We start from the raw sequence: 24,259 nt of genomic DNA on the forward strand, positions 1-24,259 counted from the left end.
CTGGGGGATTCTGGGAGTTGAAGTCCATCCAACTTAAAGCATGCCGGCTGGGGGATTCTGGGAGCTGAAGTCCACCCATGTTAAAGCATGCCGCCTGGGGGATTCTGGGAGTTGAAGTCCACCCGTCTTAAAGCATGCTGGCTGGGGGATTCTGGGAGTGGAAGTCCACCCGTCTTAAAGCATGCTGGCTGGGGGATTCTGGGAGTTGAAGTCCACCCGTCTTAAAGCATGCTGGCTGGGGGATTCTGGGAGTGGAAGTCCACCCGTCTTAAAGCAGGCTGGCTGGGGGATTCGGGGAGTTGAAGTCCACCCGTCTTAAAGCATGCTGGCTGGGGGATTCTGGGAGTTGAAGTCCACCTGTGTTAAAGCATGCTGGCTGGGGGATTCTGGGAGTTGAAATCCACCTGTCTTAAAGCATGCTGGCTGGAGGATTCTGGGAGTTGAAGTCCACCTGTGTTAAAGCATGCTGGCTGGGGGATTCTGGGAGTTGAAATCCACCTGTCTTAAAGCATGCTGGCTGGAGGATTCTGGGAGTTGAAGTCCACCCGTGTTAAAGCATGCTGGCTGGGGAATTCTGGGAACTGAAGTCCACCCCTCTTAAAGTTGCTATGGCTGAGAAACGCTGATGTGAACAAAAGGAGGAATTCGGAATATGGACTACATTTCCTCAGGATCCCTCAGTCATGGCCATAGTGACCTGCTTTACGACCGCCACGACTTAACCATCGTAAGTTGAGGACTACCTGCATATGAACAACACAGGTCAATGTTTTGGAATGGGAAGTAAATTTTGGCAGAAAATCTCCATGTAACTCAAAACCGGTCACACTAAAAGGGTTAGATTTGGTGATCTTTGCCCTTGCCAAACCCAGATGATTCAGGATTAAAAAAGAGAAAGGCTTATTAGGATTTGAGATGCAAACGTTTATTTCTCAAATATCAAAACCTTCCTTTTTATGCGCCTATTTACACATCGGACCCAGCCAAGTCCAAAATGATAGGAAAAACAGAATCAGGGTGTTTTTTTTAAATTCATAAAACATAAAACAACAATGCTTCCTAACCTTTTTCTTTCTAAAACCCCAAACTATTTTCGGAGTTCAACAAACATTTTCATTTTTTGCACATTTATGAAAGCCGGAATGGAAAATGCTTCTTCACGGAGGTAAAGCACTTGGATATTTAAATTCTATTTATTTCTTCCATTTCTGTGAAGGGCCCATGGCCTCCTCACAGGAGATTCATCCTGAATTTACTAACCAAAAGGATCCCAAATGATCCTTTTCTTTTATTCAAATAACGATTTGCACTGATGGCTTGACATGAGTTTCATCGTTCCTTCCGCAAATCCATTAATGGGTTTGTGCCTTGCTACCAACCACCCCCCCCAAAAAAACCCCCACATTTACTCAATTTTAGCTAATTCACCAGATTTGGGAAGCAGTGCTATATAAAGGTAATCCATGATTTATAACAATCCTGTTCGTTTAGCATCCGTTCGGAGTTACGATCCTGAAAAAAATGATTTATGACCGTTTTTCGCACTTATGACCGTTGGGTCATTCCCCAGAGTCACGGGATCCAACTGCATGCAGCTTTCTGACGGTCAAAGCGTCCCGGGGATCGCTTGATCGTCGTTGGTAATCTTCCCAGCTGGCTTCGTCAAGGAAGAAGTCCAGGGAAGATCCAACGAAAAAGTTGTCGTTGACACTGGATTTCTTTAATGTCCTCCTGATTCACTTAAGGACCTCGGTGATTTATATAACCGCCGCGGCGTAAAGGTCATGAAACCGGGCGCCCCTCGCTGAACAACGATGGGGGGGGGAAGCCAGATCTTCTTAAACGACGGTGCGACTTACCGAACGACGGCAGCAATTTCGCCATAACACCCGTGGCATTAAAAAAAAAAAAAAAGTTGTTTAAAAAAAAAGGTTGCAAAAAGCGCCTTGCTTAGTATCGGACATTCGCGCCCCAGATCGGGTCATAAGTCGAGGACTACCTGAAACGGGGATAAAGCAAGCGATCCAGTTTGCCCATTTTTCTCTTAGGCTTTGAAAATCCAGAACTTTTGAGGCCTGTACAGAGCAAAAGCCTGGAGGCAAATTTTGGCTCTTTTTTTTACTTTAGCCTGCCTGTCTGGTCTCAGCAGCCTCTCCATCCTTCCCAGCCTCACCAGGTACTGCCTTTTCGACGCACCACGTTTCACGCAACCACGTTTCATGGCGCGCGGCGGGTTGTGTTCGGCCTAGCGCATCCGACCACGCTTCGCTGCGTGTCCCGTCACCTTGGGTTAATAAGCAAACGAAGACGCGGTTAGCAAATGAAAATTCTCCGGCGAAGCGGAAGGCGGAAAGGAAGCCGAACACCGGTCCCCCCCAAAAAAATAAAAAATAAAAGGGATCCTCCGATCACCAATGCCGGAGATCACTTCGAGCATTTCCCCATCCGCGAGGATTCGGTCGCCATCCTGGAAATTTTTACGTCAGGATTTCGGCAGCTTCAGGTGCTGGCCCCGGCTTCGTACGAGGAAACAGAGGAGAGGGAGCGGCTGGCCGGAGGGCTGCCCCCCAGCACCCGCCATTGGAAGATGCTCGTGTCCTTGCCCCCCATGGAAATGAGATGGCCGTCGTCATGGGTGAAGCGAACGTTCGTGACATGGCTGCCGTGACCGGTGTAAACATGGCTAGGAGCCTGCGGAAGAACGGGGACGAAGAGGTTGTAGGGGAAAAAAAAGGCCTTTAAAAGCCTCTGTCGATCCCAGCTGAGTTGCCTGATCGGCAGAGGCTTTTTTTAAAAAAAAACAACACATTTTTTCTACATTTTTTTCGGCCAAAGAGGTTGTAAAAAAAAAAAATTCTTTTAAAAGCCTCTGACGATCCCAGCTGAGTTGCCTGATCGGCAGAGGCTTTTAAAAGCATTTTTTTTTTTTACAACCTCTTTGGCCGAAAAAAATGTAGAAAAAATGTGTTGTTTTTTTTTAAAAAAAGCCTCTGCCGATCAGGCAACTCAGCTGGGATCGTCAGAGGCTTTTAAAAGGATTTTTTTAACCACCTCTTCAGCCGAAAAATATTTATTAATTCTTTACCCCAGGAAGGAAGGGTGCCCTTCTTCCTTACCGCCCTCCCTCCCTCCTACCTTGGGCTTGGCACACGGGTATTGGAAGAGATGCACTTTGCAAAAATCGTCAGCGACGGCCACCACCCGCTCGTGGTGAGACCGGCACAGGGAGTTGATATCCGTGCCATCCGAGCCGTCCGGCCAAACCCCTGGGTTAGAGAAGAAAGAGGAAAAAGAAAAGGAAGGTTTTAATATGACGGAATCGATTCGATTTGTGATGCCTGCCCCATTCCGGGAGATTTCTGGGCCGCTGACAAAACCCCAGCCGCCATCGAAACGATGAAAATAGTTACCGAAAACATGGAAACCCAGCACGCAGGTGTACGAGGCCCACTCTCGGTCCCTGTTGTCAAACCGATTCCGTACTAGCTTGCAACCTTTGGCCACCTCCCCTGAAAGCAAATCGCTTCTATTATTATTATTATTATTATTATTATTAGTAGTAGTAGTAGTAGTAGTAGTAGTAGTAGTAGTAGTAGTAGTAGTAGTTGGTTGGTTTCTATCCCGCCTTCATTTTTATTTTATTTTTTACAAATCACTCAAGGTGCTAGACCTCCCTAAGGCACTTCCCTCCTCCTGTTTTCCCCACAACAACAACACTGTGTGGTGGGCTGGCTGAGAGGGAGGGACTGGTCCAAGGACACCCAGCCAACTTTCGTGCCTGAGGCAGAACTAGAACTCCCAGTCTCCTGGTGATTGGTCCAAAGTCACCAGCTGGCTTTTGTAGCTAAAGTGAGACTAGAACTCCCAAGTCTCCTGGTGACTGGCCCAAAGTCACCTAGTTGACTTTTGTAGCTAAATTGGCACTAGAACTCCCAGTCTCCTGGTGACTGGCCCAAAGTCACCTAGTTGACTTTTGTAGCTAAATTGGCACTAGAACTCCCAGTCTCCTGGTGATTGGCCCAAGTCACCTAGCTGACTTTTGCAGCTAAATTAGCACTAAAACTCCCAAGTCTCCTGGTGACTGGCCCAAAGTCACCTAGCTGACTTTTGCAGCTAAATTGGCACTAGAACTCCCAAGTCTCCTGGTGACTGGCCCAAAGTCACCTAGTTGACTTTTGCAGCTAAATTGGCACTAGAACTCCCAAGTCTCCTGGTGACTGGCCCAAAGTCACCTAGCTGACTTTTGCAGCTATATTGGCACTAGAACTCCCAAGTCTCCTGGTGACTGGCCCAAAGTCACCTAGTTGACTTTTGTAGATAAATTGGCACTAGAACTCCCAAGTCTCCTGGTGACTGGCCCAAAGTCACCTAGTTGACTTTTGCAGCTAAATTGGCACTAGAACTCCCAGTCTCCTGGTGATTGGTCCAAAGTCACCAGCTGGCTTTTGTAGCTAAAGTGAGACTAGAACTCCCAAGTCTCCTGGTGATTGGTCCAAGTCACCTAGCTGACTTTTGCAGCTAAATTGGCACTAGAACTCCCAGTCTCCTGGTGATTGGCCCAAGTCACCTAGCTAACTTTTCTAGCTAAAATGGCACTAGAACTCCCAAGTCTCCTGGTGATTGGCCCAAAGTCACCCAGCGAGCTTTTATGCCTAGAGTGGGACTAGAACTCACCATTGCCTGGTTTCTAGGTAATGGTGCCTTCCACACTAGATCAAACTCTCTCGGTCTTCATGTTTGTGAGGAAAAAAAGCCAGCAGCTGCCTTTTAAAAAGTAAACTTACAATACAAGATTTCATAATCTCCAGAATTGGACATGATGAATTTCCCATCTTTGGACCAATCCAGATGCGTGATGAAACTAGAGTGTCCCTGAAGTGAGAGAAAAAAAAACAAACCAACCTTTTATTGTGACTTTATTTGAAGAGATCGATTATCCGATAACTTTCAGAGGGGCAAGACAAGAACGGAGAAGAAGAAAGCAGAATCGGGCCAAAGGACCGAAATGCCAAAAAACAAAACAAAACAAAACAAAAAAATTACAGTAAAAACACGTTTTTCAAATGTTTATGGCGGTTTTACTAAACTTTAATTCTCCTTTCGGGCTAAGATAGAACGAAGATTTTCTCTTACGTCAACGGAATAGTTTATTTTCTTTAATCTGGCGTTTTGAATGGGCTTTTTTTGAATGGCTTTTTATACAAACCTCCGTGTGTTTTTAATGCTTGTCCAGAGTGGCCCAGAGTTATTTGATTAAGATGAGCAGCCATAATAATTTACAGAATAAATAAACAAAGAAACTTCCAGGAAGAAATTCCTCTTGATATATATTTGTTTCATTCTTCCATCGCCCAAATTTAACCGGATATTCCTTGCCCTTCAAGCTCACCGTGCAGCGGCCAAATCGAGTATATTTATGCTCTTTCTCTTCCACACTATATATATAGATGAAGTTGTCATGGGAACCGATGGCCAAAAACTCTCCATCTAGCATAAAAGAGAGAGAGAGAGAGAGAGAGAGAAAAGCCAAGTTTAAAGTAGGAAGGAGAAAAGTCAGCTATTTCCATCAGCAAAGGAATTCTGATTGTTGGCTGCACTGTCAGCCAGATGCTTAGACTGGATTCGGCAATTTTTATCCATGGATTGAACCCTTCCCAAGAATCAGGGATTGTGACCATCATTTGCCAGATCAGAAGTGAAGAAAACAGCTAGCCAGCCAATTAATACTGAAGACAGACAATGATCTCGCTCCCTGTTTCTCTGCTTTTCCTTCACTAACCAAGAAAAATGCACTTAAATCCAATTGTAGAGAATATTTGTAGCTCAGGGTTGAACGGTGTGTGTGTGTGTGTGTTACTGATGCTCTCAGAGCTTGCTCATTTTCTTGCAGATGTTATACTACCAAGCTATAGAACATCCTCAGTGCATGGGGGAGTGAAGTGGGCTGGCTGTTTTTATATATATATAAGTAGCTTGTCCCACTAGTTTTAGTTCAGATGTAGTTTCTCACACCCAGATAAGCAGGAAACAACACTGGACAAATAATCAAAGAAGAAATAATAGTGGAAGGAAAGAAGGAAGGAAGGAGGGAGGGAGGGAGGAAGGAGAAAGAAAGAGAAAGACTGAATGAAAGAAAGGAAAGAAAAAGGAAAGAAAGAAAGAAAGAAAGAAAGAAAGAAAGAAAGAAAGAAAGAAAGAAAGAAAGAAAGAAAGAAAGAAAAGACATGCGGGTGGGAGGAAGGGAGGAAGGAATGAAGTAGAAAGAAAGAAAGAAAAAAGAAAAGAAAGAAAGAAAGACAGGAGGGAGGGAGGGAGGGAGGAAGGAAGGAGAAAGAAATAAAAAGAAAGAAAGAAAGACGGGAGGGAGGGAGGAGAAAGAAAGAAAGAAAGAGATGGGTGAGAGGGAGGGAGGGAAAAAGGAAGGAGAAAGAGAAAGAAAGAAAGAAAGACAGACAGACAGGCAGAAGGAAGGAAGGACATCCCAAGGCTGCCAGAGAAAGGTATTATATTTAAATAACCAGACCACTTCACTCCCCCAAGCACTGCTGATGTCACCTACCCTGGTAATGAAACGTCTGCAGGAAGACAACCCAGCTCAGAAAATACCAAGAACTCAACAAACAGGAAAAGATCAAAAGCAAAGCAGAAAATCTCACCTGGGGAATAACGTACGACAGACAGCTGCTCGTTTCCATCCGTGTAGCTGGACAACACCTGTCGCGTTTCCGTGTCCAGCACCAGCCACCTGAGAGAGATAAAAGGGGTCATTTTATAACTTTGATCTTGCCAAATGTCTTTCCCCCCCCCCCCCAAGATTTTAGCAGCTGTGGAAAAAGTGAAATCCGTTCCACCGGGGCTGGCACCTCCGCACCCTGCAGGGTAGGACAGAGGAGCTCAGCTTCCAACAGGAAGGGTCACCCACCCAGTGCTGAGCCCCAGGGCAGATGGGAGGGGAGGGGAGGGGAGGGGAGGGAGTTACCGTCCAGTGCTGAGTCCCACAGTCACCACTTTCCCACTGGGGTGGAAATCAGCACAGAGTCCTGTTTCCTGAGGAGTGGAAAGAGAGAGGGGGGGAAGAGAGAAGGGGGAGAGGGAGGGGGGAGAAAGAGCAGAGAGAGAGGGAGGGAGAGAGGGAGAGGGGGAAGAGAGAGAGACAGAGAGAGAGAGGGAGAAGAGAGAGAGAGGAGAGAGTCACAGAGAGGGAGGGAGAGAGGGAGAGGGGGAAGAGAGAGAGACAGAGAGAGAGAGGAGAGAGACACAGAGAAGGAGAGAGGGAGGGGGAGAGAGGAGAGAGGGAGAGCAGAGAGAGAGGAAAGAGAGAGAGGAGAGAGAGAATTGAGAGAGAGAGGAAAGAGGGAGAGGAGAGAGACACAGAGAAGGAGAGAGGGAGGGGGAGAGAGCAGAGAGAGGAGAGAGAGTTGAGAGAGGAGAGAGGGAGAGGAGAGAGGAGAGAGACACAGAGGGAGAGAGGGAGGGGGAGAGAGCAGAGAGAGAGGAGAGAGAGAGTTGAGAGAGAGAGGAGAGAGGGAGAGGAGAGAGAGAGGAGAGACAGAGAGAGGACAGAGACACAGAGGGAGAGAGGGAGGGGGAGAGAGACAGAGAGAGAGGAGAGAGAGAGAATTGAGAGACAGAGGAGAGAGAGAGGAGAGAGACACAGAGAAGGAGAGGGGGGGAGAGAGCAGAGAGAGGAAAGAGAGAGGAGAGAGAGAATTGAGAGAGAGAGGAAAGAGGGAGAGGAGAGAGACACAGAGAAGGAGAGAGGGAGGGGGAGAAAGCAGAGAGAGAGAGGAGAGAGAGTTGAGAGAGGAGAGAGGGAGAGGAGAGAGAGGAGAGAGACACAGAGGGAGAGAGGGAGGGGGAGAGAGCAGAGAGAGAGGAGAGAGAGAGTTGAGAGAGAGAGGAGAGAGGGAGAGGAGAGAGAGAGGAGAGACAGAGAGAGGACAGAGACACAGAGGGAGACAGGGAGGGGGAGAGAGACAGAGAGAGAGGAGAGAGAGAGAATTGAGAGACAGAGGAGAGAGAGAGGAGAGAGACACAGAGAAGGAGAGAGGGAGGGGGAGAGAGCAGAGAGAGGAAAGAGAGAGAGGAGAGAGAGAATTGAGAGAGAGAGGAAAGAGGGAGAGGAGAGAGACACAGAGAAGGAGAGAGGGGGGAGAGAGCAGAGAGAGGAAAGAGAGAGGAGAGAGAGAATTGAGAGAGAGAGGAAAGAGGGAGAGGAGAGAGACACAGAGAAGGAGAGAGGGAGGGGGAGAAAGCAGAGAGAGAGAGGAGAGAGAGTTGAGAGAGGAGAGAGGGAGAGGAGAGAGACACAGAGGGAGAGAGGGAGGGGGAGAGAGCAGAGAGAGAGGAGAGAGAGAGAGTTGAGAGAGAGAGGAGAGAGGGAGAGGAGAGAGAGAGGAGAGACAGAGAGAGGACAGAGACACAGAGGGAGACAGGGAGGGGGAGAGAGACAGAGAGAGAGGAGAGAGAGAGAATTGAGAGACAGAGGAAAGAGAGAGGAGAGAGACACAGAGAAGGAGAGAGGGAGGGGGAGAGAGCAGAGAGAGAGAGGAGAGAGAGGAGAGAGAGGGAGAGCAGAGAGAGGAGAGAGAGAGAGGAGAGAGACACAGAGAGGGAGAGAGGGAGGGGGAGAGAGCAGAGAGAGAGGAGAGAGAGGAGAGAGAGAGGGAGAGCAGAGAGAGGAGAGAGAGAGAGGAGAGAGACACAGAGAAGGAGAGAGGGAGGGGGAGAGAGACAGAGAGAGAGGAGAGAGACGCAAGTAAGTGCAGGGCGCACGCGGAGGCTTGCGGAGGGCAAAAAACTGGCCTACCAGAAGTTCGTAAATTCGTTTCCAGCCTCCAGAGAGCCTCTGGAGCCTGGGGAGGCCGTTTTCACCCTCCCAGAGGCTCAAGAAATCCCTCCGGAGCCTGAGGAGGGCAAAAACGTCCCCCCCACACACACACCATGGTGCAGGAGGCCAACTAGGCCACGCCCACCATGGCCACGCCCACCCAGCAACCGGGCAGAGAACCCCTTGCTAACATTTTTGAAGCCCACCCCTGCGTACAGTACCTCCAAGGTGAGGCTCCAAGCCATCATATGTTCGCTGCCGTCCCACAGACAGAGTTGTTTGTCGTAGCCACAAGTCACGAAAAGATCCCGGGAGGGGTGAGTCCCCAGACCCCAGAGTTCGTCCGTGTGGCCCTGCAAAGGGAAAGAACGGAGTTGCGGCCGAGAAAGTTTGGCTCGTCTGAAAGAAGAGAAGAATTTGGGGCGACAGGATGGCGGCATTCCAGTATCTGAGGGGCTGCCCCCAAAGAAGAGAGGGGGTCAAATTATTCTCCAAAGCACCGGAGGGCAGGACAAGAAGCAATGGATGGAAACTAATCAGAGAGGGAAGCAGCCTGGAATGAAGGAGAAACTTCCTAACAGTGAGGACAATTAGCCAGTGGAACAGCTCGCCACTAGAAATTGTGGGCGCTCCATCACTGGAGGTTTTAAATAAGAGACTGGACAGGCACTTGTTTGGGATTGTATAGGTTCTCCTGCTTGAACAGGGGGCTGGATCTCCAAGGTCCCTCCGAGCTGAGCCTCTTCTCCTCTCCTCTTCTCTTCTCTCTATTTTCTCTTCTCTTCTATTTTCTCTTCTATTCTATTGTGAATCCTATTCTATTTTCTATTTTCTATTTTCTATTTTCTATTTTCTATTTTTTATTTTCTATTTTCTCTTCTCTTCTCTTCTCTTCTCTCCTCTCCTCTCCTCTCCTCTCCTCTCCTCTCCTCTCCTCTCCTCTCTCCTCTCCTATTCTGAATCCTATTCTATTCTATTGTTTTCTATTTTCTATTTTCTATTTTCTATTCTATTCTATTTTCTATTCTATTTTCTATTCTATTCTATTTTCTATTCTATTCTTATTTTCTCTTCTCTTCTCCTCTTCTATTCTGAATCCTGTTCAATTCTATTCTATTGTTTTCTATTTTCTATTTTCTACTCTATTCTATTTTCTATTCTATTCTTATTTTCTCTCCTCTCCTCTCCTCTCCTCTCCTCTCCTCTCCTCTCCTCTCCTCTCCTCTCCTCTCCTCTTCTCTTCTCCTCTCCTCTCCTCTCCTCTCCTCTCCTCTCCTATTTTTTATTTTCTATTTTCTATTTTCCATTCTATTCTATTCTATTCTATTCTATTCTATTCTATTCTATTCTATTCTATTCTATTCTATTCTATTTAAATCCTATCCTCCTATCCTATCCTATCCTATCCTATCCTATCCTATCCTATCCTATCCTATCCTCTATTTTCTATTCTATTCTATTCTGAATCCTATCCTAAAGTGGGAGGCAGAAGTAGCTAGGAGGAGTGTTGACTTTGGGGCGTCTCTGATCACCTGGATGATGGGTTTGAAGCCCTCGGCCAAACTGCCGCGTAGCAGGGCGTTGCGCGTGGTCCCCACCAAAAGCTCCCCGCTCTCGCCGTTTGCGATGGTGCGCACGGCGCCGAATTGCTCCGGTATCTGAGCCGAAAGTTTAAAAAAAAAAAAAAAATTTGAAAATGACAATATGTATAAACGTATGCAAACTCACGACTTTTTTTTTTCTTTTTTCTTTAACAGATGGACGGGTGCTCCCCTCCCAATCAGCAAAGTGGGCGTTAAAAGTGAGCTGCATCCCGTTTGACAGCCCCGATCGCCGTGGTCGTTAAGCGAGTCACTTAAGTGAAGTGAAACCTACGGTCGTTAAGCGAAAAGCCAATTTCCCCCTCGGCTTTCCTTGTTGGAAGCCTTTTGGGGAGGTGGCCGATCGTGATTGTATGACCCTGGGATGTTGCAACCATCATATATAGATGGCTGGTTGCTGTTGTGGCAGCAGATTCGGAGAGTGAGGAGGTTGGGGAGGAACATGGGCCAGTCCTGGAGCCTGGGGAGGGCTCTGATGAGGGCTCTGCGTCGGAGGCAGAGAGGGGGCCAAGGCCGTCTGACGGTTGTCAGCTGCCTTCGGAGTCAGACATCAGTGAGGCAGAGGAACAGCTGGAGCCTGTTCCCAGTGTGAGCTGCCAGGAGAAGGGAACGGCTAAAGAACAAGGGTCGACTCAGGAGTAAAGCCACAAGTGGACGGTGAATGGCCCCTCCCAGAGGGAATAAAAGAGGAGCGAAAGGGGAGTGGAGTTTGCAGGAGGTAATTAGTCCACTTAATTGGTTCGTGACTCCTTTCCAAGTTTTGAAGATATCGGGCCTAGCAGCTCTCCAAGCCAGATAAAGGCCTGTGACTGAAAATTCTCCCTTGAAAGACTTTGCTGGATGCGAATGAGAGGAATTCACAGTCACTTCATAAAAAGGGGGTTTTTTTATGTTGGGACAAGGAGTCTGCTTCATGCTCTTGGGGGAAGCCTTAGTCAGAACAGTTGCCAAGCGACCAGATTTTGATCACAGGACCGTGGGGGATCCTGCGGCGGTCATAAGTACAAAGATCAGCTATAAGTCACATTTTTTCCATGGCGTCGTCACTTCGAACAGCCGCTAAAGAAAAGTTTATGAGTCAAGGACTGCACGAATTAGCATTCACAACTTTGTTTTCCTAAACTGGACCACCTCGAAGAGAGATAACCATCCCCCTTATGAGACATCACAAGGCTCTAGTCCTCATTAAGTAAAGATAAAGGTTCCCCTCGCACATATGTGCTAGTTCGTTCCCAACTCTAGGGGGCCGTGCTCATCTCCGTTTCAAAGCCGAAGAGCCAGACGTCTCCGTGGTCCTGTGGCCGGCATGACTCAACGCCAAAGGCGCACGGAAAACGCTGTTCCCTTCCCACCAAAGGGGGTCCCTATTTTTCTACTTGCATTTTTTTTACCTGCTTTCGAACTGCTAGGTTGGCAGAAGCTGGGACAAGGAACGGGAGCTCACCCCATTATGCGGCGCCAGGGATTCGAACCGCTGAACTGCCGACCCTTTCGATCGACAAGCTCGGCGTCTTAGCCGCTGAGCCACCGCGTCCCCTTAGTCCTCATTAGCAAGGGGGAAAATTATTCCAAGCTAACAATCCCCTTCTGAGACTTCACAAGGCTCTAGTCCTCATTAGTGAGGGGGGAAAAATTATGCCAAGCAACTTTTGCTGATGTGCCCCCTCCTGAAGTCTGTTTCCCACGCACACACACACACACACACTTACCTCCACCTCCTGCAGGACAGTGAGGAGGGGGCTCCACTGAACCAAACGCCGATCCTTACCGCCCCCGCTCAAGACCGAACCGTCCCGGCACAGACAGAGGCAGAAGATGCTCCCTTCGTGAGCGTGGGTTTGCTTGCTGATCTGATAGGTCTCTGCGAGAGGAAAGACGGGTTGCCATCGTTGCAACCCGACGTCCGTCTTCCCCAGTCCGGACAAACATCTCTCGGCCTCTCTCCCTCTTTGCCTACCTTTCGCCCCCTTGCCCAAGGTGCGAATGTCGGCCGCTGCCCTGGCCCAGGTCAGGATGTTGCCTTCGGAATCTCCGGTGAGGACATCCCCGTTGGTGTCAAACACGAAGCACTGGATAAACTTGGGTTTCTTGTATTTCTGGGAAAGGGAAACCGAGAGGAGAGGTTGGTACCACTGAAGGACGAGTCGAACGGACTGCCTAGGGAGCCAGTTTGGTCTCGTGATTTAAGACTAGAAACCAGGAGACGGTGAATTCTAGACCCACCTTAGGCAGGAAAGTTGACTAGTTGACTTTGGACCGATTGCCAGGAGATGGGGAGTTCTAGTTTCGCCTTAGGCATGAAAGCTGGCTGTGGGACTTGAGGCCGATCACCAGGGGACAGTGAATTCTAGTACCACTTTAGGCATGAAAGCTGGTTGGAGAACTTTGGGCCAATCACCATCAGGAGATGGTGAATTCTAGTTCAAGCTTAAGTGTGAAAGCTGGGTGATTTTGCACAATTCACCAGGATACGGTGAATTCTAGTACCACTTTAGGCATGAAAGCTGTCTGAGTGAATCTGGGCCAGTCCAGGAGATGGTGAATTCTAGTCCCAGTTTAAGTGTGAAAGCTGGCTGGATGATTTTTCCACCAATCACCAGGAGATCGTGAATTCTAGTTCCACCTTTGGCATGAAAGCTGAGCGGATGGCGTTGGGCCAATCACCAGGAGACAGTGAGTTCTAGTCCCACCTAAGGCACAAAATCTACATATATGTATAAAATCCAAGATTCTTTTACCCCAAAGATCCCCTGTTTCTTGGTTAAGCTGCTTCCCACCCAGGTCCAGAAATAGATGTGAGATTTTCCAGCGGTGATGATGTTGCTACTGTCTTGGGGATTAAACTCTACCATCAGGACGGATTCGTTGGTGCTCTAGGTAGAAAAAGGAAGAGCAAAAAAAAAAACACCTCTCAGTCTATGGGATCTGTCATGATTCATTCATGTGTGTGAAATGGATCCTGCAGGATCAAACCCCCAAATTCATGTGTGCAGCCGCCATGCCTGCAAATACAAGTCGTCCTCAATTTACGGCTGCAATTGAGCTCAAAATCTCCACTGCTAAGTGAGACAGTTGTTAAGGGAGTCTAGTCCCATTTTACGACCGTTCTTTGCCACAGCGGTTAAGTGGATCACCGCGGTTGTTAAGTTAGTGACACAGTCCATCCCTGAATGCTCCTCCCACTTATTTTTTAAAAAAATCTGCCATAGAAGCCAGCATCACTGCATCCCACATCTGGCTCTTTCCAGCTCTCACCTTGATTTCGGCTTGCTTGGTGCCACGGACGCAATCCCACACGGAGAACATGTGTTCATTGGATTCATCAATCACACACAGGTAGGCGCCCTCGTCCTTGATAGGGGGGAGGGAAAGAATGGCAGGTCAGGTTGGAACGGTGTGCGGAAAAGACCTTGGGGGATGGATGAAAAGATGCTGCCAAGGGAACAGTCAGATAAGAGTCAGCCAAGCCCTCAGCTGCATAATGGGTGGAGAAAGACTCAGAAGGGACCCTCCCTAGTTTCTCAGGATGTAAAGGAGATGGCTGGAATAGTTTGTGGGGAAGATCTTGGAAGGTGGGGCTAAGAGAGGCTGCCCAGGAAACAGATAAGAGACAGCTGAGCCCTTGGCTGCACAATGGACAGGCTCAGAAGGGACCCTCCCTAGTTTCTCAGGATATAAAGGAGACGGCTGGAATGGTATGTGGGGAAGACCTTGGGAGAGGAGACTAAGATGCTGCCAAGGGAACAGTCAGATAAAAGACAGCTGAGCTTCATAATGGACAAAAGATTCAGAAGGGACCCTCCCTAGTTTCCCAGGATATAAAGGAGAAAGACCTTGGGAGAAGGGTGAAGAGATGCTGCCAAGGGATAAGAGACAGTTAGATAAGAGACAGCCGAGCCCTTGGCTGCATAATGGACAGGCATATGTGAGAAAGACCTTGAGGGATGGATGAAAAGATGCCAAGGGGAAGGGTTAGATAAGAGACAGCTGAACCCTCAGATGCATAATGGATGGAGAAAGCAGTTCAGAAGGGACCCTCCCTAGTGTCTTCAGATGTAAAGGAGAAAGACCCTGGGAAACTGGACGGAGAAAGGCTGCCAAGGGAAAAGTCAGATAAGAGACAGCCGAGCCCTCGGCTGCATAACGGACAGGCTCAGAAGGGACCCTCCCTAGTTTCTCAGGATGTAAAGGCGACGGCTGGAATGGTATGTGGGGAAGACCTTGGGAGAGGAGACTTAAGATGCTGCCAAGGGTGCAATCCAATACTGCAAACTGGATTGAGATTTTCTGCAAAAGGGCATCGGAGGAAATAAATAAGATTTATTCTTCCTTTTCGGCCTTCCTTTCAAGGAAGGGAACTGAACACTTACCGCTGTAGAGAAGGCCAGGGAACCGACGCCTCTCTCGAAACTGCCCAGACCGATTTGCTGCAGGGTCAGAAGTGTGACGGAGTCCCAGATGTGAACGAAGGGCTGCAGCGGCTGCAGGAAAGACCCCACCCCAGCCCAAAAAACCCCCATGTCAGCATTTCTGAGCATCAGCACTGAAACAGTAGAAAAAGAATGTATGTCTATAGCTGGTTTTTGACTTACAACCGTTTCTTTCGTGACTGCTTGAAGTTACGACGGCACTCAGAAAAAGGGACTAACAACCTTCTCCTGACACTTACGACCGTCAATGAAAAAAAGCTGTAAGTAGTCCCCGTTTAGTGACCAAAATTGGGAGCAGCAACAAAGTCATTAAATGAAGTAGGGCTAAGTAAAACTACGGCTGAGGATAGGTAATCTTCCTTTGTCTTTCCTTTGCTAACGGTTGCAAATAGGAAGATTGGGAGTAAAATTGGGTTTTTCATCCCCGTCGTAACTGCAAACGGTCACTGAATGAGGACTAGCTATAGCATTCCTGATTGTGCTTCTTGTCTGGACTACCTCGAAGGGCTAACAGTGGGATTACCTTGCCGTCTTTGTCCACGCCGGCCATCTGCCCCGAGGCCACACGGACTCCGTCAGGATGTACTGCAAGGCTACAAAAAATGTACAAAATTTGCCTGGGGGAACCCTTGTAGACCTTTTCGGATTCTATCCGCCATCGCTTCCCTTTTGAAGGAGAAACCAGGAGACGGGGAGTTCTAGTCCTGCCTTCGGCAAGAAAGCCACCTGGGTGACTTTGGCCAATCATCAGGGAGAAGATGAGTTCTAGTTCCTCATTAGGCATAAAAGTCAGCCGGGTGATGTTGGACCACTCACTAGGAGCTTGGGAGTTCTAGTTCCTCATTAGGTATGAAAGTCGGCCGGGTGATGTTGGACTAATCACTAGGAGCCTGGGAGTTCTAGTTCCTCATTAGGCATGAAAGTTGGCCGGGTGATGTTGGGCTAATGACTAGGAGCCTGGGAGTTCTAGTTCCTCATTCGGCATGAAAGCCGGCTGCATGACGTTGGGCCAATCACCAGGAAAGTGGGAGTTCTAGTTCCTCATTAGGCATGAAAGTCGGCTGGGTGATGTTGGGCCAATCACTAGGAGCCTGGGAGTTCTAGTTCCTCATTAGGCATGAAAGCCGGCTGCATGACTTTGGGCCAATCACCAGGAGAGTGGGAGTTCTAGTTCCCCATTAGGCATGAAAGTCAGCTGGGTGATGTTGGGCCAATCACTAGGAGCCTGGGAGTTCTAGTTCCTCATTAGGCATATAAGCCGGCTGGGTGACTTTGGGCCAATCACCAGGAGCCTAGGAGTTCTAGTTCCTCATTAGGTATGAAAGTCGGCCGGGTGATGTTGGACTAATCACTAGGAGCCTGGGAGTTCTAGTTCCTCATTAGGCATAAAAGCCGGCCGGGTGACTTTGGGACAACCACCAGGAGACTGCGAGTTCTAGTCCCGCCTTAGACAGGAAAGATGACTGGGGTGCCTCTGCGCTAATCCCACCCGCTCACCAGCGCACGCAGTCGGTGTGGCGAAGATAGTGGCGCTGGGTGCGCCGCTGGACGTGGTAAAGCACCACCACGCAGGCAATGAAGTACACCAACTCTCCGGATGTTAAGACGTAGAGGTTAGAACGGCAATCACGTCCCCGGTAACCATAGCTGGAGAGGCGTTAAGAAAAAGAATGCCCAAAGTATAGTCCCTGACCCCAGGGGTGGGGTGGGGTGGGGAATCTACAGGTATTCCTTGACATATGATGAGTCGCTTAATGACCGTTGAAAGTATTGACCCACCTCAAAAAGAGGACTTACGACTGGATCTGGAGTTCTGACACTCAGCCCCTCCAGAACCTTGGATCTGGGTTGTAAGTTGTCCTTATTAGGTAGGGTCGTAACTTCGAATGGTCACTAAGCAACCGGTCGTAAGTGGAGGACGACCTGAAGCTTAAAGCTATGCACTTTTGGGAAAGGGGAAAGGACGCCTGTGAAGGATACACCCAGTCCAGTTGCAGCTTCTGAGTTGGCAGCTCCATGCGCAGATCCTCGTAGTTATGGAAGTCGGAAGGGATGTACATGGTTATGGGACGTCCACGCAGAAACATCTTGATGGAAAGTCCTTCTGAAGGGACAGAGGGTGGAAATAATAATAATAATGATGATAATAATAATAATAATAATAATAATAATAATAATAATAAGAAGAAGAAGAAGAAGAAGAAGAAGAAGAAGAAGAAGATCTTTCTCACAGGAAGCTTCAGAAGAAGAAGAAGAAGAAGAAGAGGAAGAAGAAGAAGAAGAAGAAGAAGAAGATCTTTCTCACAGGAAGCTTCAGAAGAAGAAGAAGGAGAAGGAGAAGGAGAAGGAGAAGGAGAAGAAGAAGAAGAAGAAGAAGAAGAAGAAGAAGAAGAAGAAGAAGAAGAAGAAGAAGAAGAAGAAGAAGAAGAAGAAGAAGAAGAAGAAGAAGAAGAAGAAGAAGAAGAAGAAGAAGAAGAAGAAGAAGAAGAAGAAGAAGAAGAAGATTTTTCTCACAGGAAGCTTCAAAACAATTAACCGGTGGAACAACTTGCCTCCAGAAGTTGCGAGCGCTCTGGAAGTTTTTAAGAAGAGATTTCAGACAACCATTTGTCTGAAATCGTACAGGGTTTCCTGCCCGAACAGGGGGTTGGACTAGAAGACCTCCAAGGTCCCTTCCAACTCTGTTATTCTGTTATCCTCTTAGAATTAAGGAGGAATTTCCTGACAAGAGCAATTAATTGAGATACGGACGATTCCGGATTTACGTGCTTTCCGCCGGGCCCTCAAGACTTTTTTATTTCAACAAATAAAAAAGGGCTGGCCTAACTTCTCCAATTGTTTCATTTGAATTTGAATTTTAAATGGGGTATTTTATTTTATCATTTTATTTTATTAATTAAATTTGTATACCGCCCTACTCCCGAAGGACTCAGGGCGGTGAACAGCCATAAGATAAAACATATAGATACAAAATTTAAAATAGAGATAAAACAAATTAAATAAATTCGGCTGAACCATTTTAAAACCCCAATAATTTAAAACCAAATTTAAAATTCCCATTTAAAAGAGGAAAATTTAGGTCATTTTAATAGTTGAGCCAAATTGTTTAATCTATTTTAAATTGCTTTTAAATTTCTGTATTCTATGTTTTTTTACCTTTGGCTGTTCACCGCCCTGAATCCTTCGGGAGAAGGGCGGTATATAAATTTAAATATAAATAAATAAATAAACAAACTCAGTGGGACGAGTTTGCTTACAGAAGTTGCTCCATCACTGGAGGTTTCTAAGAAAAGGTTAGGCAGCCATTTGTCTGAAATGGGATAGGGTTTCCTGCTGAGCAGGGGGTTGGACTAGAAGACCTCCAAGGTGCCTTTTCAACTCTGTGGTCCTATATTCTATTCTATATTCTAAAAAAGGCAAGGTCTATCTTGTTTTGGGGAAGGATCCTAGGTAGAGGCAGATGTAGGGTCTCCGGCTTGGGCAGGGGGTTGGACTTGATGACCTACAAGGTCCCTTCCAACTTGTTAATCTGTTAAACTCTGTGTATGTGTGTGTTTGGTGAGGTAAGATAAGATAAGATAAGATAAGATAAGATAAGATAAGATAAGATAAGATAAGATAAGATAAGATAATAAAATAAAATAATAAATAAAATAAAATAATAAAATAAAATAAAATAAAATAATAACATAAAATAAAATAAAATAAAATAATAACATAAAATAAAATAATAACATAAAATAAAATAAAATAATAAAATAAAATAATAAATAAAATAAAATAATAACATAAAATAAAATAATAACATAAAATAAAATAATAAATAAAATAAAATAATAACATAAAATAAAATAAAATAAAATAATAAATAAAATAAAATAAAATAATCAATCTTTTATTTTATTGAATAGCCCTTAGGCCATATCAAAGTACAGAGCTCCAGAAACAATTATTACAAGAATTTGGTAGAAACAATTTAAAATTGTTTAAGAGCCTTGGTACTACAGTGGTTTAAAGCACCCTGTTATTAACACAGCTGCCTGCAATTTACTGCAGGATTCGAATCTCGCCAAGGCTCAAGGTTGACTCAGCCTTCCATCCTTTCTAAGGTAGGTTAAATGAGGACCCAGTTTGTGGGGGCAATAAGCTGACTTTGTATAAATATATAAAAAAGTATGAAGGCTATTGCTTAGCGCACTGTAAGCCGCCCTGAGTCTCCGGAGAAGGGCGGCATATAAATCAAATTAGAAAAAAAAAAAAAAAAAAATCGGAATAGGAATAAAACACGAATTAAAATGTGTTCATTTTAAATTTCATTTAAAATGAAATGAGAGTAAAATACAATCTAGAATGAAATCCGAATAGAATACAATAATTTGAGATACAAATTAAATATGATTAAGATTATATTAGAACGTCACCCCTGCATCTGCCCAATCAGTCTTAAAACTGCTATTAGAATTACATTATTAAGTCAAATGCTCTTTCCTGCAATCTACCCCATTCTGCTATAAAGAATAGAATAGAATAGAATAGAATAATAAAATAAAATAAAATAAAATAAAATAAAATAAAATAAAATAAAATAAAATAAAATAAAATATCTCTTTATGTAGGAAAATAGCATGTGGGTCAGATGGCAAAGTTGATTCTTCCTTTCTACCAATAGTCCTCGACTTACAACCGTCAGGCCAGCTGGAATTTTATGACCGTTTTAGCAGTGGTCGTTAAGTAAGCGAACACCACGGTCATTAAGCAAACTCATTGTCCTCAATGAGCATTCCTTGCTGACAAATGCCACTTTCTGACCAAAAACACTGTCAATGGTGGTCGTATGTTGAGGAACATCTTGCAAGACCCCATGAATGATGGCCAACCATCTCCCACCCACTCACCCCTAATTAAACCCACTCCCTGATAACTAGCCAGTCACTCCTTTTCGAAGATCCTCACCTAGGTTATAGTTCAAACGCCGAGAACTTGTCGGTCCTGCAGGGAAGAACAGAAAGAGGAGATTTGTCCTTTCTTCAGCAGAAATAATAATAATAATTATTATTATGTACTTTATTCATTAAACCTGAAACTCAGTCAACTGAACATTCAAAAATGCATCACAAATACCATTAACTGGCTCTATTATTATTATTATTATTATTATTATTATTATTATTATTATTATTATTATTATTATTATTATTTTAGTGAGATTCACAGCCTTTGAGGCTGGTTAATAGCTCAGCAGCTAGAGTCCTAATCAAGGGCCTAGGAACTGTTAAGGTATTGTTGGAGGATGTCAGATGTTCCGAATAAGGTGGTTTTTTGTAGAGTCAAAATGTTCAAGTCCGGTAAATTTAGAATTTCTAAATAGTGGGGTAACCCTTTGGGTATTGCTCCAAGGGCTCCAATTACAATCGGGACAACACACGATTTCTTTTTCCACAGTCACTCAACTTCAATTTGCAAGTCCCGGTACTTTGTGAGTTTTTTCTTGCTGCTTATCTTCAATCCGTGCATCACCAGGTATTGCAATGTCAATGAACCATCCTTTTTTCTTTTCAACTATTGTTATGTCAGGTGTGTTGTGGATCAAGTGCCTGTCAGTCTGAATCCTAAAGTCCCACAAGATCTTGAGTTTCTCCTTCTCTAAAAGTTTCTCAACCTGATGTTCCCAGTGGTTTTTTTATATATATTTATATATAATAATAATAATAATATATTATTTTATTATATTATAATTATATTATAATTAATTATAATAATTATATTATATATAATTATAATTATATTAAAATTAATAAAAAATATTATTATAATAATAATTATATATATATATATATATATAATATATATTATTTAATCTTTAGTGAGATTCACAGCCTTTGAGGCTGGTTAATAGCTCAGCAGCTCGAGTCCTAATCAAGGACCTAGGAACTGTTAAGGTATCGTCGGAGGATGTAAGCTGTTCCGAGTCAGGTGGTTTTTTGTAGAGTCAAAATGTTCAAGTCCGGCAAATTTAGAATTTCTAAACAGCGGGGTAGCCCTTTGGGTTGTTATTATTATTATTATTATTATTATTATTATTATTATTATTATTATTATTATTATTAAATTTATTTTTCACTCATCTCAGGGGTTCAGGGGCCTCTGAGTGACCATTGGCAGGCACCCCTTGTCCCCCAGTTTCAGAGGTGGGACAGTGACAGTCATCCTGGTCCTTGAGAAAAAAAAAACACTTGCAAACTGCAAACACACAAACACACCTGGAAACTCACTCACCTGGGCTTAAGGTGGGATCCTTCGATCGGCTGCAAGATGCAAAACAGAACATCAGAAAGTTCACCGCTTATCCGACATGATTACTTTCTATTTTTAAATTATCCCGTTTCCGTTTTCCTGTACAGGCAGTCCTCGACTCACGGCGCTGCGTTCAGCGACCGTTCGAAGTCAGAATGGCACTGAAGAACGTGGACTTATGACCGGTCCTCGCACTTACAACCATCAAAGCGTCCTCACGGGGTACGTGGTCTGCGCTGGCGACCTTCCCAGCTGGCTTTCGACAGGCAAAGCCAATGGGGAAGATGGATTCGCTTAACGACTGTGTGATTTACTTAAGTGGAGCGATTCGTTTAACAACCGTGGTAAAAAAGGTCATAAAATCGGGCGCGGCTCACTTAACGGCTGCTCCGCTTAACGGTGGAAGTTCTAATCCCAATTCTGGTCTTAAGTCTAGGACCGTCTGTATATTGCATTGTCGCCACTTCCTTTTCCTCGCCACAACTTCCCTGTAGGGTAGGCTGAGCTCGGAGAGGAAAAACTGGCTCTAAGTCCTCAGGCTGAGGGGGGATTCGAACTCAGAACTCCCCACTCTGGTTCTTGGGCTGAGTTAGAGGGACGAGCTTGAAATCCACCCGTTTTTCCCTCCACCCACAACAGGACCGGGGCAAATGGGACAGGTAATCCTCATCTTACGACCACAGTTGAGCCCAAAATTTCGGTTGCTAAACAATGCAGATGTTAAGTGAATTTTGCCCCATTTTACGACCTTCCTTGCCACCGTTGTTAACCGTTGACTTTGCTCGTCAGAAGGTCGCAAAAGGGCATCACGAAACCCCAGGACACTGCGACCGTCGTAAATACGAGTCAGTTGCCAAGCGTCCGAATTTGGATCGCGTTGACTGTGGGGATGTTGCAACGGTCGTTAAGTGTGAAAAACGGCCATAAGCCATTTTTTTCCCCCAGTGCCGTTGTAACTTCAATTGGTCACTAAACGAGCTGTTGTAAGTCAAGGAACTACCTGTATTATATGCGGGCATGTTTTTTTTTTTTTTTCCCTCACTTTTCAAGGCTGCTGGACCGGTTAAAAAGATTTGCGGTTGAAGCTGCTTTCTTCTGGAGGTGCTGTTTGGTCCTGGCCAGTTTGTCAGAGGAGCTGTTCCTTCGCAGCCTGGAAAGGAAAGGAATTCCACATCACGCAAAGGAAGAAGGAAGGAAGGAAAAGGAAAAGAGAAAAAGGGAAAGGAAAGGAAAGGAAAGGAAAGGAAAGGAAAGGAAAGGAAAGGAAAGGAAAGGGAGAGAGGGAGGGAGAGAGGAAAGATAGAACAAAGGAAAGGAAGATAGAAGAAATGCAAGAAAGGAAAGGAAAAGAAGATAAAGGAAAGGAAAGGGAAGGGAAGGGAAAGGAAGGGAAGGAAAGGAAGATAGAAGAAGGGAAGGGAAGGGAAGGATGATAGAAGAAGGGAAGGGAAGGGAAGGGAAAGGAAGGGAAGGGAAGGGAAGAGAAGGGAGGGAAGGGAAGAGAAGGGAAGGGAAGGAAGATAGAAGAAGGGAAGGGAAGGATGATAGAAGAAGGGAAGGGAAGGGAAGGGAAGGGAAGGGAAGGAAAGGAAAGGAAAGGAAAGGAAAGGAAAGGAAAGGAAAGGAAAGGAAAGGAAAGGAAAGGAAAGGAAAGGAAAGGAAAGGAAGATAGAAGAAGGGAAGGGAAGGATGATAGAAGAAGGGAAGGGAAGGATGATAGAAGAAGGGAAGGAAAGGAAGGGAAGATAGAAGAAGGGAAGGGAAAGAAGACAGAAGAAGGGAAGGGAAGGGAAGGAAAGGAAAGGAAACGAAAGGAAAGGAAAAAAAGAGAGTCAGATTTAATGCAAAGGAAGAAGAAAAACATTTAATAGAAAGGGAAGAGTCCGATTTGAGCGAAAGGAAAAAGACAAAAGAAATACCTTGGGAAGGAAAGACAGATGTAATGCAAAGGAAAAAGGAAAAAATAATTAAAAGAAAAAAAAACTGGGGTTTAATGCAAAGGAAAAAAGGAAAACAATGAAAGTTCTTGCTACGATCTTTCTTTTTCCTTCTTCCTTTCCATCAAACCTGACTCTTTTCTTTCTAAGAGTCAGGTTTGGTGGAAAGGAAGAAGGAAAAAGAAAGATCACAGCAAGACAAAGACAGATGTAAAGGAAAATAAAGAAAAATAAAAATAAAATAGGAAGGGAAGGATTTAATGCAAAGGAAGAAGGAAAAAGAAATGGAATACAAAAGGAAAGATAGATGTAATGCAAAAAAGAAAAAAATAATAATAGAAAGATTCAGATTTCATGCAGAAGAAAAAGAATTATCATAGCACTTAGACTTATATACCGCTTCAGAGACGTTTCCAGCCCTCTCTAAGCAGTTTACAGAGTCAGCCGTCTTGCCCCTTCAACAATCTGGGTCCTCATTTTAATGACCTCGGAAGGATGGAAGGCTGAGTCAACCTTGAGCCAGGCAGGATCGAACTCATGGCTGTGGCCAAAATTAGCCTGCAATGCTGCATTCTAACCACTGGGAGGGAAGGAAGGAAGGAAGGAAGGAAGGAAGGAAGGAAGGAAGGAAGGAAGGAAGGAAGGAAGGAGGGAGATAGATGGGTAGAAGGAAGGAGAGATGGATGGATGGATGGATGGAAGGAAGGAAGGAAGGAAGGAAGGAAGGAAGGAAGGAAGGAAGGAGATAGATGGGTAGAAGGAAGGAGAGATGGATGGATGGATGGATGGATGGATGGAAGGAAGGAAGGAAGGAAGGAAGGAAGGAAGGAAGGAGATGGATGGGTAGAAGGAAGGAGAGATGATGGATGGATGGATGGATGGAAGGAAGGACAGAAGGAAGGAAGGAGATAGATGGGTAGAAGGAAGGAGAGATGGATGGATGGATGGATGGAAGGAAGGAAGGAAGGAAGGAAGGAAGGAAGGAAGGAGATGGATGGGTAGAAGGAAGGAGAGATGATGGATGGATGGATGGAAGGAAGGACGGAAGGAAGGAAAGAAGGAAGGAAGGAAGGAGATGGATGGGTAGAAGGAAGGAGAGATGGATGGATGGATGGATGGATGGATGGAAGGAAGGACGGAAGGAAGGAAGGAGATAGATGGGTAGAA

At 45.4% G+C, this 24,259-nt stretch overlaps 1 protein-coding gene across 2 annotated transcripts in view; it reads right to left on the reverse strand.

Annotated features, from left to right (window-relative positions):
• Positions 1-903: 903 nt before the first annotated feature.
• The window catches only part of EML3 (EMAP like 3), a 46,702-nt gene continuing 23,346 nt past the window's right edge, over positions 904-24,259 (reverse strand). For both annotated transcript variants that reach the window (XM_087881104.1, XM_060689525.2), the window contains exons 5-24: positions 22,198-22,305; positions 21,138-21,166; positions 19,815-19,850; positions 16,842-16,965; positions 16,359-16,508; positions 15,385-15,454; positions 14,802-14,912; positions 13,687-13,782; positions 13,170-13,304; positions 12,389-12,527; positions 12,141-12,292; positions 10,363-10,488; positions 9,052-9,183; positions 6,980-7,047; positions 6,657-6,745; positions 5,390-5,487; positions 4,785-4,872; positions 3,411-3,509; positions 3,136-3,266; positions 904-2,691 (exon numbers count right to left, since the gene is read on the reverse strand). In XM_087881104.1, coding sequence (XP_087737230.1) covers positions 2,500-2,691; positions 3,136-3,266; positions 3,411-3,509; positions 4,785-4,872; positions 5,390-5,487; positions 6,657-6,745; positions 6,980-7,047; positions 9,052-9,183; positions 10,363-10,488; positions 12,141-12,292; positions 12,389-12,527; positions 13,170-13,304; positions 13,687-13,782; positions 14,802-14,912; positions 15,385-15,454; positions 16,359-16,508; positions 16,842-16,965; positions 19,815-19,850; positions 21,138-21,166; positions 22,198-22,305 — 2,173 coding nt within the window. In that variant the 3' untranslated portion in view covers positions 904-2,499. The remainder of the gene's footprint in view (positions 2,692-3,135; positions 3,267-3,410; positions 3,510-4,784; positions 4,873-5,389; positions 5,488-6,656; positions 6,746-6,979; positions 7,048-9,051; positions 9,184-10,362; positions 10,489-12,140; positions 12,293-12,388; positions 12,528-13,169; positions 13,305-13,686; positions 13,783-14,801; positions 14,913-15,384; positions 15,455-16,358; positions 16,509-16,841; positions 16,966-19,814; positions 19,851-21,137; positions 21,167-22,197; positions 22,306-24,259) is intronic.

Source organism: Pantherophis guttatus, chromosome 18 (genome assembly GCF_059756535.1).
Source record: "Pantherophis guttatus breed Tessera chromosome 18, ASM5975653v1, whole genome shotgun sequence".
Taxonomy (NCBI): domain Eukaryota; kingdom Metazoa; phylum Chordata; class Lepidosauria; order Squamata; family Colubridae; genus Pantherophis; species Pantherophis guttatus.